The 17,312-nt window shown below is 37.9% G+C and overlaps 1 protein-coding gene across 1 annotated transcript; it reads left to right on the forward strand.

The window, feature by feature from the left end:
- Nucleotides 1-9,406: 9,406 nt before the first annotated feature.
- On the forward strand, nucleotides 9,407-12,377 carry LOC135681276 (contactin-associated protein-like 2). The gene is made up of 3 exons (XM_065195655.2): nucleotides 9,407-9,916; nucleotides 10,407-10,503; nucleotides 11,003-12,377. Exons 1-3 carry the CDS (start codon nucleotides 9,587-9,589, stop codon nucleotides 11,623-11,625), a joined length of 1,050 nt encoding a protein of 349 aa, XP_065051727.1. The 5' UTR covers nucleotides 9,407-9,586; the 3' UTR covers nucleotides 11,626-12,377.
- The last annotated feature ends 4,935 nt before the right edge of the window (nucleotides 12,378-17,312 follow it).

Here is a 17,312-nt window from a genome sequence, read left to right on the forward strand (position 1 = left end):
GTTCTTTTCAAGTTTCCCAAGCAACTGCAGTGGAACCTCGATTATCGAACAACTCTACATAATGGACACTTCTGATCAACGGACAGATATTCTTGTCCCAAGTGGTCAAAGCGCTCAAAATAGAATCTTGATTCAACGCACGGACAATTAGACTGATTCGAACGGTGTCTGCTATATTGAGGCTAAACTGTAACCTTCAGTACGTAATTTATCACTTTGTTTATTCAGAGTATTAGAGTTAAATCAAACTACACCAATATGCGTTGTGACCTTAAACTAATTGAAGCAAAAGGGGATCCTACTAGGAAAAAAGTCCCTTAAAATATAAGTAGTTGAAATGCTCCAAAATGAAGGCTAGAATATGCCAAACAGGTTTTGATGAGAGGTTTTAAAACCACTGGTGGACTGACTCATGGAAGAGGAATGTCGGAAATTCAACGGCTGGTGTGGATGCTGTCAATACAAATTTCAGTTGAAGTAAACGATACCACGAGCGAGCAACATAAAGACACAATGACAGCAAGAATAAAATGAGATCTAAACGATGCAAGGCAAATTATTAAATTCGTGGATGCAAGAAGTCCCTTTACTGATGATCTTTACTTGAGATCCATCGCAACAGGTGTCATAGCAGAAGAGGGAGCAAATGTTGACAGAGCAAGATAAATTGGCGAGACAATTTTAGATGATATAGCACGTAAGGAGACAGAGCAATATGTTTTCAAAAAGGCATACCAAGCAACTATAATTACAACACCTAATGTGGCAAAAATGGCCAATATTGAAATCCAAGTGGACCCCCAACTCCTTTTCCAAAGGCTTATTACATTTAAGGACTTTGTTGGACAAGATGCCCGTTCAATATTTCAGTATGAATTATGCTCAGTTCTAGCTACTTTATTTGAGGCAAGTGGTTTAACAAGGACAGCTAACAAGCCAGTACTCGCGGAGGCAGTAGCCAAAACTGGCAATTTCAGTGATACGAGCCCAGCGGAACCATTACAATACGTCCTTGCTGGAGGGTCTTATTTGCAACATTTGGCATGGAAACGTGGAGACCGATTCGCTCGATCTTAGATTCATATCTGTGTTACGTCACTAAAAGGTACAGAAAAGCAGTTGTGGTCTTTGATGGTTACGAACTGGTCCATCTGCGAAAGATATGACACACCGAAGAAGAACAAGGTTATCTGCTGGAGTGGAAGTCATCTTCAAGGAAGATATGGTCCTAACTATAATGAGGAGGTTTTTCTAGCTAAAAAAGAAACAAGCAGCGTTTTATCTACATGTTGGGCAAAAAGTTAGAAATCGAAGGGTGTGAAGTTGTCTATTCAGAGGGTGATGCAGATTTCGCTATTGTAGATAAAGCAATAAGTGTATCAGCAGACATTGAAACTGTTGTCATAGGTGAAGACACAGATCTGCTAATGCTTCTTCTTTATCACGCTAAACAGAATCTACAATCCATCTATTATTGTCCACAGAAAAAGAAAAATGCAAAGAAAAAGTTAAGAGTCTGGGATATAAAGTTTTGTCAACGAGTTCTCGGTTCGGAGACATGCAAGTCTATTTATTTCTGCGTGCATTTCTGAGGTGTGATACGGCATCAAGTCTTTTGGTATAGGCAAGGTCCTGGCACTGGAATTGTTTACAAAGAACACACATTTTCGGGAATGTTTTGCAAATGTTTTCAACGAAGAATCCTCTACCACCAAAGACCAGGTTTGTGTCGCAGGTGAAAAGGCATTAAATGCAGTATATAATGGTGAAGAAAATACTTCACTAGATGACCTCTGCTATAATTTTATTTGCGCAAAGCTTTTTTCTGCAAAATTACAGAACAAACCCGAAGCACTACCACCGACATCAGCTGCAGCAAAATACCACAGCATGCGAGTATACTGACAGGTGATGCAATGGAAAGGCCACTCGATAGATCCTGACAAATGGGGCTGGCAGGTCAAGGCTGGTGCGATGTTTCCATGTCTCACGGATCTCCCTTGTGCACCTGAAGAGATGTTGAAGCTGATTTACTGTAAATGTAAGAAAGGGTGTACTAGTATGAGATGTTCATGCAAGAAATGGTTTAGCCTGTACTACTGCTTGTGGAGAATGCCGCGGAAATAGCTGCGAAAGTCCGATGAGTTTGGATGATTCACCATCTAGTGATGAGGAATGAATAACCAGATACTTTAAACGCACGTTTGGCATTAGCAAGTTTGCATTAAAAAAGTTTCTAAACTACTTCCTAGTTCTTTGCAAAATAATAATCATAACGGGAAAATCTGAGGTTGCGAGGTCATATTTCCGTAATCAGCAGCCATTTTTAATTTTATTTTTGAGTCTTCAGGTAAATATATAGGCTTTCGATGTGCATATGGCATAATCAAACGAAATTTAATGCTCAAATGCAATCCAAATTCTATATATATAGCGATTTTATATATGCAAGGTGTACCACAAGGGCTGAAAAAGTGAGGGAATTTAAAGCAAATATCATGGGGCGATTTTGGGGGGTTCAACAGCTGGGATTTTATGGGACTTTCTTCTGAACAAGGTTTAGCTGATCGACTTTCGACTGCAAGTTAACAAAATTTTGTTGCAATTAGTTCAGGGTCAAATTACAGTTTGACTAGACATATTGGTGTTTAGTTTCTTAAAAAGATTTAAAATTGAAGCTGATAAAAGCGATTTTGAGGCACCTTGAATGCGTCGATTTTCTGAAGAGGAATAAATCTAACATGGAATAATATGGAAGTATTCTTTTAAAATCAAATTATCTTCGTAGCATAGGTAATAACCATATTTTCGAAATCATATGTTGCCTTCAAGCGTTTTTTAGTAAAAGAAAGGAAACAGATTAAATGATTTAAAATTTTTTGCAGAATCAACATTAAATTCTTGTTGTGAGATTGGTTTTCACATAGCTGATATTCAGAAGTGAGTTTTATAACAAATGAGAATAGGTTTAGATAGTCAAAACAAAATACCACTTTGTAAAATAAAACTGGTAGCTGCGAAATTTATATAATTTTCAACTGGGTGTGTTATGAAAATTGATTAAATAAAGAACAAAAATTTAGGTATTCGTTTAATAAATATGCATGTTAAATGGTCAAGAATAGTGCACTCTTATCTTGGTTTTTTATATTATTTTATGTTTCATTAGATTTTCATACTTAAAGTGCTGATTACTTCATTACATGAAAATGACGCGTTTCAAAGTACTGGCTTATTTAAGACAGATTCGTTGTTGTTGATAGCAATATGAAATAACTAATTTAGAGTTATTGTAAAAGCCAACATATACGAAAAAAGTATATTGCAAAATCTGTGCAATTCTAGAAAAGTATATTCAACGCAATTCAAAGCTTTCTATCAAAACACTATAGCTGCAAAGAAAAGAATTGTCAGAGCGATCGTCGAGTAAACCATAATATCTTACATTATATGACAACTTCAAGAAATCCTGCTTTTGCATCCTTTTAAAACACTTTATATTTCCTAACATCTATTTTATCACAATGCTATACACGTTTTTATTTTATTAGGAACCTAGCTGGGGGTCTAATTTCTGACTTAAAAACAGACTATGCTCGAAACGTCGTTATAATTTACTTTCATTGATCGTTATTATAGCATTATATTGTACCGCACGCAATTTAGTATGTCTACTTTATGAAGTTCCTTAATTTTGGACCTCTTTTGATTTGATTGTAGTACTAATAGTTACTTTAGCTGCACATTTGATGTCATGAACATTTCATTGTACATTGAAATTCTGTATTAGTGTCGCTAGATTCTTAGCTGTAGCTAGAAAACAAGGTGAAAAACAGAAAGAAGACTAAAAAGACGTTTGATATAAACAAAATGGAAATCCAATCAAGATGAAAAATGAAACACTCAATAGCTACCTGCGTAACGCACAATTTATGTGATTTTTAACTCCAAACGAATAGAAATGGCTACCTAATTCTTGATTGTTTGCAATGGTGAAATATTTAAAAATAAATAATTCTTTATGGATTATGTTTTTCTGTAACAATAGTCCAGAGACACAAAGGGGAGCATTGCCACCCGAGTAGGGAGTTTACCAGACTAACTTTTTTAGACCAGTTTTTGACATTAAATTCAAAGCTGGATGCAGGAGCATCACTTCATACTTTTTTGTTGGGGGGAGGGGGGTGGCAGCATATTTGCCTTGCAGAAAAAGTTTTCCCAGGCAAATGTTGAAAATGTGGGGAACTGCCACTTGATTCCGGTAACACAAAAGAATAATAGGTCAGTTTTACCCATTTAGGTCATTGCTTATTGTGTCCACGAGTTCACCGATGTCTTTGCCGAACTTGGGGAGACGAGCAAAAAAAATTTCTTCAATGAATGAGGCAACCTTGGAGTCAGAGAGCATGCACTCTTTGTTTTACAACACACTTTCGATTAGCACACTAGCATCCCACTGATTTCGTTACACTAGATGTACAATCACTATTTCTCAAGATGAGGGTATCACAGCTTCCCTCGATGCAATAAAAAATCATTAAGTGAAAAACTACCCTACTGCATATAAGATACAAAAAATGATGACGTTTATTCACAAATATAATTATATTGCTTTATTCTGTATTGTTTTTAAAACAAGACGCACATATTGACCAAGGGGTAACATTTCAGTCCTCATTTAAAGGAAATCAGAAACTATTTAGAAATCTTTTCCATCCAGCCCAAGCTCACGCTGTCGATTCATATTTCGTGTCAATGGTAGTCTGTTTTATGTTAATTTTGGAACAGACAAATTCCAAGCATAACCTTCTTTCTAGTTACAGTTATAAGAAAAACAACAAAGCAGACCCATCGGTAGAAACCATCTACCCTGCATAAATCAATTTTGCCCTGCAAGACGGTTCTATTTTCGTGGTTGGGGGGGGGGGGGGTGAACCACCCCCATACCTTCCCTCAAGTGACGCGCCTGGCTGGATGTTGATCTTTTGGTGTAGAATGCGAATCTGAATGCTAATCGGGCGGGAGAGGACGCTTTTTTGAAATACAGAGGGTTTCATCCAAATAACGTCTTTGGATGTCCTGTGAATAGATTAAGTTGTATTTCTCACGCAAGTTTGGCAATGAAAAATATCATCTACAGTGGACATACAGTAGTGCTGCTGTCAACACTGGGGCTCTTGACTTTAGGAGAGGGATTAGATTTAGGGTCACTTGGTTTGGAATTAGTGAATCATTTTGCTATGTGAGTTATCGCCATAACAGGTTTAAACCAAAGTTTAAACCATAATTAGCTTCTATTGAACAGATTATAATTTCAAGATCATAAGCTATCATATTCGTAAAGGCATGGCATACCTCATCCAAAGCCTGTATAAACACGCAACTGTCATGATTGGCGACACACTCCGCGACTGGTTTGGCAGCATTGTTGGAGTCCGGCAAGGGTGTATCCTGTCATTGATCCTATTTATCCTGTTTTTAGAAAGGATAATGTTTGATGCTCTAGACAGCTACAATGCCTGCCAAAAGTCTTGGAACACTGACGTCAATTACCAAGGTCAAATCCATCATCCCCTTCTCCCCTACAGAACAATGTTGGTTTACTATCAAATGGGCTAGGATTTTAGGAAGCACTTTCTTTTGCGCTTCTTTTATGATATTTCTCTAAATCATAAACATTGTTTTAGGGGGAAGGGGGAGGAAATAGCAATTTTTTTCATAAAAGGAATGAAAGATATCAAATGCAGCGTGAACTGCTGGGTGTTCCAAGTACTTTTGGCAGGCATTGTACAACCATGGACCAAAATTTGGAGGATTAACAATCAACAATCTGCGTTTCGCAGATGACATTGGTTTAATCGGCGAGAGCTGGGAAAATCTGAAAGAGTTGACATCTAGGCTTGAAGCGGCTGCACGAATGCATGAATGGAGATCAATTCTGAAAAAACCAAGGCGATGGTGGGTGGAAGAGATGTTACAGAGGAAGTGGTCATCAAGGTCAACGGAAGTGTTTTAGAGCAGGTAAAGGAGTTCAAGTACCTGGGTGTCACTCTGACAGAAAACATAACAACCGAAGTCAAGAGAAGAATTGGAAGTGAAACAAGTGATTTGGCTAGACTTGACAATATCTGGAAAGCAAGGAAACTAAACATCAGAACTAAGATGAGATTAATGAACGCAATAGAGACAAGAATCCTTCTATAAGGTTGTGAAAGTTGGACAGTCACGGACAAGATCTGGAGAAAGGTGGAAGCATTCGAGATGAAGGGCTATAGAAGAATGCTTGGCATCACATGGAAGGAGCGCAAAACGAAGGAATATGTCTGGGGACTGGTGGAGACTGTCTTTGGTGGGCAACAACCGGAGAGTCTGATGCAAGTAGTGCAGAGGAGGATCTTCACCTTCTTTGGACACCAATCAAGACGAGATCGATGTACAACGTCAATCAGGATCGATACAACAAATGTAAAGTGAGATCTTGCCCTGTAGTTCATGAAGTTCTCATCATCCTTCTTCTTTTAGGAAAGGAAATGACATGCCCAGCCGTCATAAACTGATAGATAGCAACAATGGCAAAACAGAAAGCTCAATGATCTTTCAGCGTGTGTTCTCTCCACTATCATTTAGTAGCCCTTGTTCTCCTTCACGCATTTATAGGCAACGATTATGTATCGTAATTAATGCTTTTAGGAAGAGGGGCATTTTGGAATGTAATGAAAGACAACCAAGAAAGTTAGTAGCAACCTTCAGTTAGCTTGGCACAGTCGTTGAGCCAAATGCCAATGAAGAAGTATGAAGTTATGATGAAGAAGTATCAAAGGTATGAAGAAGTACATATGTCGGCTGTCAACGGCCAACATGTCAGTTCCACCTTCAGTAACTGGTCACGGGGGTGAGCATGCAATATGACTTACTGCCTTCTAAACACAGGTGCTAGCCAAGTGGGGAATGTTTATTTTAAAATGTATTAATATGTAGAGCCCGGTTACACTTTCCAAATTATTACTCTATTTGGTATTTTCTTTGAGCGATCAATTTGGTTCTCATTTACTTGAGATAGAGCCCTTTGGTAGGTTCCTTACATTACACCGAGGATCTAGTAAAGATAATTCAATTATGAAAGAACGTACAGCTGAAAAAAGCTAGACATTTTGATTACTTAGATTTTCTTCAAAACTTTGTCATCTTCTCGCAATTTGCAAAAGCCACGTTCTGCTGTCTTATTAATGATTGGAATTCTTAAGATACTATACAACCTTTTTCCTTGCTTTAACAGCTTTTCTGCTTTCGAGCTAGGAATTTCTGATCAGACCCCGCCCAACTAGAAATTTTTGCCCCTCCGTGCTCGTTTAAAAATGTTAGGATGAAAACATGCTTTTGTCTAAAAACTTAGAAAACGGCGTCTTCCTACTTGACTGTCAAAGAAATGTCGGTTTAAACGCAATTTGTGCATCTGTGCATTCATGGTGAAAAACAATATCGACTGTGCGCTAGTCCATATAATGTTATATCAAGTCTAACCAACTGCTGGTATGCTTGCTTCAAACTGTGTTGAATTTTTGTTTAAAGCACTGAGCAAGACGCCAAGCTGCAAAACGAGACTCGAACTTCCTTCATTTCGAACGACAATATTTGATGTCACTGTAGCTTGATAACTTCTCAAATATGCAAGGCTTCGTTGCACCTGTTTTAATGGCTTAGTTCCTTTTTACAGTTTATTTTTGGATTTATTCTGTTAGATATGCAATAGAAAACAAGACTTTTGTTTGCTTTTCTAATCGCAAGTGAAGGAAGATTACAAAGACTCTACAAAAAACTCATTACACTGCAAAAATTCTTTATCCTGTGCAATAAGATAAAGCTGTATCAAACTCTGCATCTCTTACAAGAAATTAGATTTTGCAAGTTTCTTCAATACCGTTAGTAATAATTGTTTTCCTTTAAATAAAGCAACGAGCTCCTTTGCTTCGCTCAGTTGACAAGCCGACTCGGCATTACCCGCTAGGCGCTTTGCTAAAGGAGGGCGCTTTTGTCCGTCGCCACATAGTTTTTTCTCACCCTGTAGTATAATTACAACCTTTTTGTAACAGTTGTAACGTGTTAAGATTTCTGTTGCAGCTCATTTTTCAAAGTATGCTTTCAAAGTACACTAATAATGCTTCAAATTAAAACTATAGAATTCATAATTTTGAAATAGAAACAGATAAAAGCAGCATATGATATTTCTCATCTTCTGACCGCACCCGAAAAGAGTGGGACTCGCCCTTTGTGTAGGCAAAAATGAATACTGTAATAGAGCTAAAATAATGCCAGCCTTTGCACTGGGATGTTATCGTTTTGTATACGTAGGAATTTCGTATATCACGTAGATTTTTAGGATATCCCCCTTGTGTCTCGAATGTTCTGACTTCGCGACAGCACCACGTCTGTGACCACGTCCAGAGGGTGAGAAAAGTAGACTTGGACAATCTACTTTCCTCATCCACTGGATTTTTTCTCCTCCGTAGAGTCTACACGCACACAGCATTCCATTCTTTTGTGTAGGATTACTCCTCATCAGAATAACATCGTCTTTTTCTAGAATTGTCTCGTAGTTTATTCTTAGTAACATTTTATGCTTAGTTATGCTTTTCTGGTAATTTCCTTGTTCAATAAATATACGTAGTTAGATTCAGGGAGAATCAAAGAGAGCTTCAGATGGCACGGACATAAAAGGCTGAACATTAGAAGGAATCTAACCGTTTCGCCCAAGAGGCTTGCGAAAGCTCTTGCGGCCCAGTTTGCATTTAGGACAGGCAGTGCTTGAGAAAGACTGCTCTGTGCCTCGTTTTATATTTCCTTGGATTGTTATAAGTATTAGAGTTCGCGGAGAACCGTCGTCGTTTATGTTAGCTGCTTAGATTTAAGTTTAGCCTTGGAATATTATATGATGAAAGTGGAATGAAAAGTATAGTCGCTGGCAGAAACCGACATTCTCTAAAGTTTCAGTCTTCGCAGCATTTCTCCCTCGACATAAACCTCCATTTCACAACACGGAATCCTCCAAAAAAATTTGACTTCACCCCTGTTACCCGTCCACCTTCGTGCCTGAGCGGGGAACCACTATGATAAAATCTTCAAAATCCACTGTGATAAAATTTAGACCCCACTTCAATCTTTTATTTAAATTGCTCTCATAATAGCTAGGTGATTTAGAAAGTGAAGAATATTTTTCTTTAATAGAAAAGACAGGCCTTACAAATGCTTGCTTTCCCGAAACAAATGTTTACAGCCAACACCAGAAAAACTAGAGGTATATTTTTTGACTTTGAAAAACAGCCTGAGTCTGAAGGCCTAACATACTTAGTGACCCTCTCGTAAAAATGATAATGATGTTCAGGCATGGCACGCCCTTTCGTCCAGCATGACACGCCCTTTCGTCGGGCATCTAAGCTTAATACCACTCTAATGAAAATAGTGATGTTTTGCCCCTGATTGAGATTGTTGGCTTTCTGCTGGTATCTACCCCCGGTAAAAGACAGCTGGATTAAGCATTATAACTGTTTACTTCACTTGAATAAATTCCATTTTTAACTGACGTAACAGAATGAAAGAGCACTCCGCATTGCAGAAGATTGCTGCATTTTTCGCGCTGTTTTTGCGTGCTTCTGGGCACTTTTACAGCGTGGTTGGGATTGATTCGCGAGCAGGTTCCTTTACAGATGTCAGTCTAGATACCCAGAGCAAATTTGGAGTCGTTAACAAGATACTGAAGAAGATTTCCCTTCCAAGCGATCTTGCATGTTCCCAAAAGTGTTTTGCTGATGAAAAATGCATCTTCAAGAAATTTTCAGATGAAACAAAGTTGTGCACACTTTACCAATCTCTTTCAAACACCGATTTAGCAATTGACGAAATCAAAAAAATTAAGTACAAGGTTTGTATCCTATTTAACTACTAGATTAAAATTGTTTGAACAGCCAACGTTTTCCAAATTGCCTTTTCTATTTATTTGTATCAATGAATTTAGCAGTTTGCACAGGCAACCAGCACAATGCCGTGCAAAGTTAGAAAAACTAACAGCCCAGATGATTTCATTTCCAAACTGGAAACCCTGCTTTGACAAAGTTCATTGTGTAAATAATAAACAACGGGAGAAGCAACTCTATCGAAAGATGCATTAAGTTTTAAGATAAATAAATTGAATGCTGTGCCAAAACAGTGCTTCTTTCAATTTTAGAATAACAGTACCATAACGCAGAATATATTTTTTTGAACGAGGGGATACAAATCCTTGCCCGACAACCTTTTGTGAAATACAGTTCAAAACTTTGTAAAGTATGTTTTTCATCTTTGACCCATTTAATTTGCAAAAACATTATTTTTGTTAAAGATAAATTCTAGAAATTGTCCAATGAAATTAACAGGTGAAGTCCAACTGTTTCGACCATCGTTGTGGCGCTTCGTGTCAGTGTGAGTCAACGTTCAACTACCAAAGATACGTATGCAATTGCAACTTACCAGGTACTTTTCAGCACTTTCATACATTTTCTTAAATCTAAACAGTTAAAGAAGAAGTTAATACACTTGCAATGAAGCCATTCAATCCCCAATATCACTTCAGTATTTGTCACCGACAATGACTGCGGTTTTGCAGAGTGACCAAGAGCATGAATCAAGGAATTATACGATTCACTTGTCGCGCAAAAAAGTAGGTAGGGGAGAGTCTTTTTTATAGAGTCTTTGCGCAGGCTATGAATGGAACCAAATAAGACGGTCAACAGAGAAATATAAGCAGTGGTGACTACATCTCGGTGTAAGTAACACCTGTGAATATGCATCATTGCCCCGTACCTGAGGACTCCAGACATCTCCTATTAAGTAACATTGCTAAAGAACTAGTGAAACAGATTTTGAAAAGAAATGGTCTTAGCAATTTTGTACTTTGCTACTTCTAGTCAACAAAATTTATAGCTCTGAAACAAAAACCGCACTTTACGTGTAGAAATTTATTTGATTTCAGGAATATCGAAAACATCAGAAAATTATGTGTACAGAAATTGCCAAGAAGCACTTGAAGCCAACAACAACATCAGTAATTCATACAAAGTGCAACCTTCAATGCAGCATGGTCCAGTATTGATTAAATGTGTAATGGAAAGCGACGGCAGGGCCTTCGCCTTGTTCAATCATGACACAGAATCTGAGAGAACGGTTACTGGGTACCCCGACAAATGTGGAGGATATAAGCACTCATTTGTGTACAGAGACGACATGGAAACAATAACTTTGGTCGTCAACAATTCAATTCATTGTGAACAACTGACCAAAGCCATCTGCAAAGGTGTGGTATTTGTTGGACAAGGCTGCTCTTGGCTGATTGGCCGAAATGCACAGAAGCTGTCCTATTGGGGTGGTGGACCAGCTAATGGAACGGGTTGTGCATGTGGAATAAGTAATTCTTGTATAAATCCTAGTAGAAAATGTAACTGTGATTACAATGATAATAATTCTGTCCAAATGGACACAGGGTACGTTGTTGAGAAAGATGCATTACCCTTGACTGGTATTGCTCTTGGAGACACCATGTCCAGGGATGTCGAAGTTGTTAAGTATACTGTTGGACCGTTAAGATGTATTTGGTAATCGAGCAAAATAAAATTCAGTTATTATTTGACTATCACTTTATTATCATAAATTCAAGACACAGTAATAAGTAGAAAACACAATATATAATTTTTTACCCTGGGGGGTATCAGAGCCTCATGATCGAGAGGCCTTCGTATAGGACCACATTCATTCAAAGAGGAATCTTCTGGCAAACTATAGATTATAAAGCATAATTTATTCACCCAAAGAAAACAAAGAAATGCGTTCTTTTTTATAAATTGTTCGGACGAGGCCTTATCTGATGGAATGCCTTTGAAGATTAATTAGTTAAAAAACTTGCAACTTCCATCTTATTACTGCTAAAATTAATAGAAACTTCTAACTTTAAATATAAATGTGACTCGATGAAAATTTATGAATATCATTTTCTCAAATGGCGGGATCAAAATAACTTCCTATAGTATGATTAACTGAATAAGTAATCAAGAGAGGATAATTCAACTGTGGCCTGATGATTGTATTATGCGTGAAACTCGGAGTAGCAACTTCGAACCGTTCTGTTTCATAGTACAAAGCGTGAATATGACTCTAAATCAAAACACACACACTTTTTCAAAACCAGACATAACTTACAGAACAGACATTATTCCTCAATTCTTCAAGACTGCTCTGATCTTTAAAATTGTTTAGGCGTCTGCCCAAGTTTTACTAGGACAGCACAATACAGCACAAAAAGCAAGATATGCATGTATAGTATTCTATCCATCGTGGCAGGATATGAAATGTTCTATCTATTGTCTTTATTGTATTTTCTTATGTTTCTCGCTTCTCGAATCTGCGAGGCTTTGATGCCAGTCACACTATACCTGATTGCTATCGGAGCGCAGTGACATTCATATCAGATAGGGGATTGAGTTGCACCACGCAGGACGAATCCGGTACACAACGCGCTGATCAGCGAAGTGCAAATCACTCCGCGCTGGAGCCCCTCACTTTCAAATTAGGGGTATGGAGCACAGGCTAAAACTGACTTGCAAGTACCATAATTACAAACTAATAATGGGCAGAAGGTGTTCGGATTTTGTGGAGCGTAAATTTGAAGTTAGGGGTCTGGAACACAGGCTAGTCAGTTTCGGCACTTCTCAGGTTTGTAGTATTGTGTTCAGAACTTCTGATCATCAAATGCGAGAGATCTTCAGAAGCTCTATTTATAGACCTATATCCGATCGTTGTTACATATCTTTCACAGTTGGCCATTTCAACACTTTAATCAGAGCAGGGACGCCTGAACGACCAAGGGCAACGGGGCAGGCTTGAGGAAAAGGGCGCTTAAAAAATAATTCCCAGATTTTACTTATTCCTTCGTAACTGCCATTATATTTCGATCTTCTGTAGGAATCTTGAGCATTGGCTAACTTCAGCAATAGGAGTCATTTTACAGATTTTGAGAAACCAGATGAATCATATGAATCAGGATTTCATACGAATCTCTCTAATTATTAAAAACGGTTGTTTTCAAGGGCACTTTGATTAAAAGGGCACTCTGGTCTCCCCCTTGGCAAGACCGTGGCTTGGACACATCTAACTTGTTCATCCTACGCAAGGTGTTCAGCCATCGTGCAGGCGTTGGGCTAGCAGGGGCTATAGCCCCCCCCCCACTTTTTTGCAATAATAGGTTAGAAAACTTTTAGAAAGTTTAGCTGAACTGTGGAAAATTTACTCTAGCGGATCCTTATCCTGGGTACCAGACTCACTAGATATAAAATAAAATAGAGATTCTCTATTATTCTATATAGTGAGTCTGGTACCCAGGGTAGCGGATCCTAAGTAGTAGCAGTTCTTCTTGACTGGGTGCGCATTTTGTTTCTTTTTCTTTGAGGCTTATCTTGCTAATCTTTTGTTTGCAAATATTTTTAAAAATGAGCATTTTCCGGTGTTCTAGAGGGCGTTGTCACAACAAATGTTCGCTCGCACCCATCTCAGCCAACCCACTTTTAGACTGGTGCGCGGTGCTTGAAGGTGTTTCTCGACTCGCACACTGAGATACTTTATACTGCCAACTAGTTGAAGAAGACAGTCATCGATCATAAGTATAGGAGAAACTAAGGTTTTTACTGATCTATTTCAGATTTGTTCTAAATATTATGACTTAAGCCTGGGTTTTAATTACATTTAAAGACAGTTCTTTCGTTGTTAAGCGTCTGAATTAGGTCCTCGATGCTCTTTGAGGAATAGGATATGTTAGTATCATCGGAGTACTCGTTATTGTGCAGATACTCAAGGCAAATGGCACATTATTTACATAGATTAAAAAGAATATGTGCCTGAGCAAGAGCCTTGCAGGACGCCTAACTGATGCTGCAGATTCTAGATTCCGTCCCATCAACCTTATGCCTATTGTTAAGGTATGATTCATTTTAAGGGTCATTTTGCTCCCATTGAATGCCGCGTTAGTGAGAAAAAATCAAAAAATAAATTTGCACTTTGCACTAAACATTGCAAAAGTGCGATGCATTGTGTACCAGAAATACAGAGTTACAAGCAGTCTTAGTGCAACTGTGTAAGAAGGAAGAACCACAGGATAGGCTGTCCGCCGGATTCTGTGAATCTTGCAATGAGTAATAATACGAAAATTTTATTTACTCTGATGAAGCCCTGTATGCCGGGGCGAAATATTAGTATTCCTTAAATTTAATTTATTTTGAAAATTTTAACTCGTTATATTGGATTCTCGTCGTCGTATTGCTTTGTTCCTGAATATCTTTAGTGCAACTGCTACCCCAAATATCACTCCAGGGTTTTCTGCTCCGAGATCAATCCAGTATAGAGTAGCTAAGGAGGCAGGTAACCTACGGCCCGCAGGCCAAATCCGACCCATTCAGAGAGTCTTTAGTAGCCCTACATCTTTCAGAATTGTCTTACAGAATTACGTAATTCTACTTAAGTCTTACGTAATTTCGGTGACGTTCAAATCTCACAGCGTTCTTGCCTTTTTTTTTGATATGTTCGTTTTAAAGAAAAGAAATATTTCTAACGCTCCATATTCAAATTCACGAAAGCGTGCTGGCTTTCTAGCGAGTTAATTATGTACATTCTGACAAGTATTTAGTTTTGTAATTTTATAAAAAAATATCTTTATATATTGAAGTTCTGGTCGGTTGGGGATCCCTCAGTGAACCATAGTAAAATATATTATTTTTCATACTGAGTCATTATTTTCATTTCTCATTTGTTTTGAGTTAACGCATGACAAAAATACGGTTCTCTTATGACGGAATGACCGTATTATGAACAAACATATGGTATTTTTTAGCAAAATCCTGCGACAAGACACCATACACCGTAGCTCAACAGTTATGAGTTTCAATATAAGATTTTGAAAAAACAATACATAAACAGAGCGCAGGCGGTGCCCCTCGGAAAATTCAAGTCCAAGCGGCATGCACTTGAGAATAAAAACAAGCTGAAGACAACAAATGAGAACAAAGGCCTAAGAATGGCGAAGGGAAACACAAACGGTTTGCAGGTACTGCATTGTTGAAGTCAGAAATCACTTTGGAGCTAACATGGAAGATGAAATTGGCTATGTAAAACCAGCTGCAAGGAGAAAGCCAGACCCTGGGGCAAAAGCATCGGCAGGTCTGTCAAGACTGGCATTTAAGGACTCCAAAAAGAGACGGAAGGGCAAAGCGCCAAACATAAACCTTCGAAAATTGATGCTTTAAATTGTCCTTTTCGCAAGAACATCATCAATTATTTATGTTTGAATTGCTCGAAATGATAAACGTGAAATATGAACTGCGAAGAAAAATTGATTGCAGTTACAAAAAAGAAATAGAAGTTTTGAAATAATCCATAACCAAAGACACATCTTCAGTCCCTCATGTTTGCTCCGAAAGATCCGTCTGAAAAGTAAAGGATGACAAAGGATAAATTCTTATCCAGGGGCAAATCACTGCAAGATATATCATATTCTGCTGTAAAAATCTTCTGAAAATCTGAGAAAAGTCAAGAGTTCCTCGAGAGTCTAAAAAATCTTTGAATTACAGTGGAATCCCGATATGACGAACCCCGGACATAACGAACTTCCCGGTATAACGAACTAAATGTATGGTCCCTTGGATTCTGCCTAACATACTCGTTATAAATTATCTCTGTATAACGAACCCCAGTTTTAATGAACTCTTGTTATTACGAACCAATTTTTAGGCCCCTCTATCACAACTTTTTGTTCATTTATTTTCGGTGTTCATTTACCACTTTCTTGGGGGGAAATCATTTTTCAATCGGCAAAACATGCCAATGATACATTCCAAGCACTGGCTGATAGACTCAGTGTACGAGATAAAAGTTTGTTTGCGTCAGAAATTATTTCGAATGGGTACTTGGACACTAACGAATACCCTGTTTCATATAAGACATTGGTAATAAATGACGACAAAACTTTATTGAGAGACCCAGATGGAGAAGCAGAAAAAGACGAATAAGGATGTGAAGTAATAGAAGACATCATTCATGCACCTACTAGGAGCAAAGTAATACCAACTTTGCCAATCTCTTTGTCCTAAATTATAAAGGAAATATTAAGATTTTCGTTTTCAATGACCAGCCAGTTGTATCATTTGAAGTTAGATTGGTTTTTTAGAGTTAAATGTGCACAGAGGCTAGAGATAGCCTAAACAAGCCCACCGCAGGTTTTTTCAGGTGTGAACTGCGAAAGGACCCAAAAAAACCTTGTCTCTCAGTATAACGAACTCCCGACATAACCAACTATTTTCTGGTTCCCTTCAGAGTTTGTTATATCGGGGTTCCACTGTAGTCTAAGAAGATCCTCAAAAATTTCCAAACCTCTAAGGTTTTGCAAAAATGGTCCCAAAGCGTACAACTGAATTCAAACCATGACGTCATAAAGTAATAGTTTTAATGATTATTATGTTAGCAAAAAGTGAAGATGATCATGTTTCATCTTACAAAGGGTAATTTTGTTGCTAAAAGTAGTCTGGTTTCAGCCACATATCCTATGACAATCTAAATTCCACCTGAAAATACACAATGAAAGATTTGAATAATGTTCGAAATCTTTAAAAGTTTCAAAAACCAAAAGGATCTTCAAAATCTGAGGAAAGTCTTCAAAATCTTTATAAGGTGTGAAACCTTTTAGAATATCTCGTACACTTTATTGGAAGTGATTGGCCCCTCGATTCGTGTTATATTTATACTCTTAAATGGGGCATTGTAGATATGTTATATTGCATAAATTATTGACATTTATTTCTCTATTTATTAAGATCTATAAGACCCTTTTAGAGAGTTTGAACCCATTGTTAATGACCAATTTGTTCGCTGAAATAGGTTTTATGTGGTCACGAATGAGGTATTGATCATTTTTTTACTTTTATCAGCTAAAATTTATCATTAAAATTTTACTTGTTCGCTTCGATCAATTCTGTTATTGCACTGGAACTGCTACAAGTCTATCTTTTTATTTAGCCAGTAAAAAATAAAGAAAGAAGAAAGGGAAAAAGGAGAGGAGAGGAGGGAGCCGTTGCTAGCTATTGTTGTTAAGACAGAGTGAGTGAACCATCCTTCCTTTGCTAACAAGTTTTAGCGTTTGCTGACGAAATACCCCCTTGATGGCAGAAATCGCCTCATTGTTCGAGGGGGCTCACTTTATATACTGACTGCCCGAGGATGTGCCTGCAAGCAGGGTCTCATTTTCGGCT

Source organism: Rhopilema esculentum, chromosome 12, assembly GCF_057945365.1.
Source record: "Rhopilema esculentum isolate cy_ngs chromosome 12, ASM5794536v1, whole genome shotgun sequence".
NCBI classification, from domain to species: Eukaryota; Metazoa; Cnidaria; class Scyphozoa; order Rhizostomeae; family Rhizostomatidae; genus Rhopilema; species Rhopilema esculentum.